At 42.7% G+C, this 4,616-nt stretch overlaps 1 protein-coding gene across 1 annotated transcript; it reads right to left on the bottom strand.

The window, feature by feature from the left end:
* Positions 1 to 1,832: 1,832 nt before the first annotated feature.
* LOC143553034 (uncharacterized) lies at positions 1,833 to 3,519 on the bottom strand. Its single transcript, XM_077043108.1, has 2 exons — positions 2,980 to 3,519; positions 1,833 to 1,928 (listed from the first exon to the last, which is right to left on the bottom strand). The coding sequence occupies exons 1-2, from the start codon at positions 3,517 to 3,519 to the stop codon at positions 1,833 to 1,835; spliced, it is 636 nt and encodes a 211-aa protein (XP_076899223.1).
* Positions 3,520 to 4,616: the final 1,097 nt, after the last annotated feature.

The raw sequence follows: 4,616 nt of genomic DNA, 5'->3' as shown, positions 1-4,616 counted from the left end.
GCCCCACTTCCGCCGCTGCTGCGTTCTCCCGATGATGGTGGTGGTGGTGCCATCGACTGCATCGGGTCCACCCACATGAAGTGATGCAATGGAGGCTTAGGGTATCGCATAGAGCCGTTGTATGGAGGCAAAGATGTGTAATCCACACTTGGTGAATCTGGAACGACCTCTTCACCTGCATGCCATTATTCGTGCATTCTCCTATTTTGGTCATCCATATACCGCATGTTTGATTCGTGCTCCCGTGCATAGGCGTGAGCACGGTTCCACATCTCGTTACGGTCATGCCTCTCTTTCTCGGCTCGTTCATGATAAGCTCCCATGAAAGTTTGATGGTCGAAAAGCGCTCGGGACTCCTCCGACCAATTATCAAAAGTGAAGGGCCGATGCCTCTCCACCACCTCATTTATCGAACCCATGTGGGCCCAATTGTCTCCATATGAAGCATATCCCGAAGAATAGTCCCAACCCCTTTGTTGGGATCCACTACCACCCGCATTCTCATCACCACCAACCACCTCCATGTCTTCATCGTCACTTCCTTCCTCCATTATTTCCTCCCGCTCTTCACCCGCTTCTTGTTCAACATCCTCCATTAATACTCTCCATTTCTCATTACCGTTCTTGGTATATATCCAACCAGGCCACAACTGATGGTATCTTTCGCTCTTGGTATATATCCAACTGATGGTATCTTTCGCTCTTGGTATATATCCAACCAGGCCACAACGCATCCAACTCGTGTTCTGTAAATATCTTCTTCAACCCAATTGTGCCTACTGGAATGGCGCCATGCAACTTCAGTATCGCCGTGATTAATCGGCAGTGAAGGATTAACTTTATTTTGTTGCTCTCTCTCTACTCGTTCATATGTTTAACATGGCTAAGTAGCGAAAGGAAATTCGCGGCTCGCCATTCATCAATGCGGCCAAAACCGGCATATCACTGTTTCTCACCACTGAAATGTCGCTCCAACAGGGTACCACATTGGACCGACATATTGTCATCAACAATTGCGCTTCAATCCTCAACTCCCTTCTTTTAAAGTTCAAACCTGTACCTTTACCCCCTCTCAATACTGATGATAATATATAATACCATTGCGGACTTTTGTTAGGATGGTCAAACAGATCTCTGACCGATGGATATACATACAAATTGGATGGCTTGCTGTCGAACCGAGCAATTTGATTGAGTATTTCAAAAGACATCTCCACTGTCGTTCCACCCACGGTACCAATCAACTTCATGTCTGAGCCTCTCTTAAACGGTGGGAACCGCAAAGTAGATACCCACTCCTCAATCTCCCTATCATATAACACCGTGCTCTCTCCATCGTAACACTGGAGAGCAGCTTCCCAACCTAATGCTTCAAAATTGTCGAACACGCCAAATGCTTCAAGACCTGAGTCGGTCACTTCCTTCTCACACATAAAACCTTCCAACCTGTCTCTTATACCACTCATCTTATCCTTAAATAACTCCAAAATTATAATTGGAGTTATAATTATAATTTGGAAAAGAATTATCCTTAAATAGATATTCGTTTCTAAGGAGCTCGAGAATGGAAAGCAAATGATGTTCATGTTCGGCTTTGGATTTGGAAAAGATGAGAATGTCATCAATGAAGACAATAACGAATTTATCAAGGGATAGTTTACAAACGCGGTTCATGAGGTCCATAAATAGATATAAACGCGGTTCATCAATGAAGACATAAACGCGGTTTTGGATAAAAGTTAAAAGTTAAATAACTCCGGCTACCATTCTAAAGCCTAACTCGATAATACCCCACCCCTCCAGTCGGGTTTTGGGATTTCTACTTGCACATGCTATTGCTCTTCTCGCAACCGTTTTGTTTTGGCTTGGGCGGCCCGACCACTTGTAGATGTCGCGTTTCCTTTTCCCTTGTCCGAACTCCTTCTCATCTACACACACAAACCACCAAAAACAAACCAAGTTAATTCAATATGTCCATCCCCACACTTGCTTGTTTCCATAGTTGTGGATAAACAACTCGTTATATAATTAACCAATGTCACAAAACTTCAATAAACACATAATTTTTCAACTTTTCCATGAAAAATCACCAATTTCAAGCATTCATTTCTTATCCACAACTATAATTTGTAGCCATTATAACCAACAAGCAAGTGGGTTTACACAAATCAACACTACCTTGACAGATTCAAAGAGTTGACAATGAACATACCTTGGTTTGATGTTTATGGAGATAAACAAGCACTTGTCTCAAGCAAACAAAAAAACCCAAAAAAAACTTTGAAATTTTCGGAACCCTAACCCTCACAATCGGGTTACCACTTAAGAATTGATGAAAATAGTGTTTGGGTTGTTAATCCTCTTACAAATTCACACACAATCGGGTTAATAAACTTGGATTTGGGGTTGTTAATTGGAAGAGATAGTGGGGAAATTAGGATTTTAGAGAGGAGTATGTTAAGAAGGAGAAATGGTTGGTGAGTTTTGTGGCTGAGAATGGATGTAAAAGAAATTTAAAATTCGTTTTTAACCTTTAAAACCCGTCAAACAGCAGCAGAGAAAGCCGCACCGTGGGCCACGGTGTGAACCGTGGTCCACGGTGATGTTGTTCCAGGAATTCCAGAGTTCACCGTACCGTGGTGACACTCTGGACCGTGGGCTACGGTGACCCGACCATGGGACACGGTTGGGACCGTGGTCCACGGTTGAACTTTTTTTTTTTAATACACTCGACTAAAAGAAAGAAAATTACATAAATATGACACAACTCAAAATTACCCTACCCCCCATGAAAATCCCAAGTTGCCCTCAACACGGTAAAGAAATCCATACGAACTTCCCCACACTTGACTCGAACAAACTCACATGAGAAAGGTAATTTAAAACAAAATAAATGCTAACAAAAAGCTATTTACACCATACCACATACCTGGGCCTTTATGCGGTGGAACCGTCCGGTGAGCTTAAGAGGAAACTCACCTTGTCATCGTCAAGCATGTTCACGTCTTTCCCTTCTAAGTATGGTTTGAGACGATGGCCATTCACAACTTGTTTAGCTTGACTTTGCATGTCCTCAATCTCCACATCACCAAACTTCCCGACTCTTGTGATCACATACGGGCCCATCCATTTGCTTTTGAGCTTCCCGGGAAACACTTTAAGTCTTGACTTATACAGCCACACTTTTTTCCCAACCTCAAATGTTCGTTTCCTTATCTTGGCATCATGCACTCTCTTCAATTTCTCTTTGTAATTAGAAGCACATTCATATGCTTCATCCCGGATTTCCTCCAACTCGTTCACTTTCAACTTCCTTAACTCACCGGCTTCCTTGTAATCCAAATTGACATTCTTAATTTCCCATAGTTCCCGGTGAGCCAACTCCATTGGCAAATGACACCCCTTCCCATACACCAACCGATAAGGGGTGGTACCAATCGGTGTCTTGTAAGCCGTGCGATAGGCCCACAATGCATCATCCAACTTAGTCGACCAATCTTTTCTATCAACCCGAACCATCTTCATTAAAATTTCTTTGATTTGTCTATTCGAAACTTCAACTTGTCCACTTGTTTGAGGATGATAAGGCGTTGCCAAATGCAAAATTCTTGAAATGTGATCCACCATCGCTTATGATAACCCGGGGAATCCCAAATCTTGAGAAGATGTTGGATTGAACAAACTTGCATACCACGGAATGATCATTAGTTCTTGTTGCAACCGCTTCGACCCACTTTGTAATCAACCGCAACAAGAACGTACAAGTACCCGCATGAGTTTGGAAACAGGCCCATGAAGTCTATGTCCCACACATCAAAAATGTCCACAACCAAGATGGGTTGTAAAGGCATTTCATTCCGTTTCGATATACCCCCTATTTGTTGGCAATTTAAACAATGCCGAGCGTACTCACTAGCATCCTTGAAAATTGTTGGCCAATAGAATCCACACATAAGTACCTTGTACCCCGTTTTAGAACCACTGAAATGGCCACCACATGCCGATGAATGGGCATGTTTCAAAATCTCTTGTACTTCATTCTCGGGAACACATCTTCTCACTACTTGGTCTACTCCAATCTTGAAGAGGTCCGGTTCATCCCAAATGTATTGCTTAACTTGGGCTACGAATTGTTGCCTTCTCTTCTTTGACCAAAATTCCGGAATCGCCCCCGTGGCCAAATAGTTGACATAATGAGCATACCACGGAGCGGTTGAAACAACAAGCAACTGTTCATCCAGAAATTTCTCGTTTATTTCTTTCGGATCATCAACACCCTCAAGGGTAATTCGCGACAAATGATCTGCAACTACATTCTCACAACCCTTCTTGTCACGGATTTCAAGATCAAATTCTTGTAACAACAATACCTAATGAATCAAACGAGGCTTTGCATCTTCCTTTTCCATCAAATAATGCACCGCACTATGATCCAAGTACACTACAACTTTACTTCCCAAAACATATGAGCAAAACTTATCTAAGGCATACACCACCGCAAGCAACTCCTTTTCGTTGGTGGTGAAGTTCAATTGTGCGTCGGATAAAGTTTTGCTCGCATAATAGATCACCACCGGCTTTTTGTCCACTCTTTGACCGAAAACCGCTCCAACCGT

This window comes from Bidens hawaiensis, unplaced genomic scaffold (genome assembly GCF_021521415.1).
Source record: "Bidens hawaiensis isolate Kalapana, Puna unplaced genomic scaffold, B.hawaiensis_p1.1 tig00017078_1, whole genome shotgun sequence".
Lineage (NCBI taxonomy): Eukaryota > Viridiplantae > Streptophyta > Magnoliopsida > Asterales > Asteraceae > Bidens > Bidens hawaiensis.
This window is presented reverse-complemented; position numbering and strand designations above follow the sequence as displayed.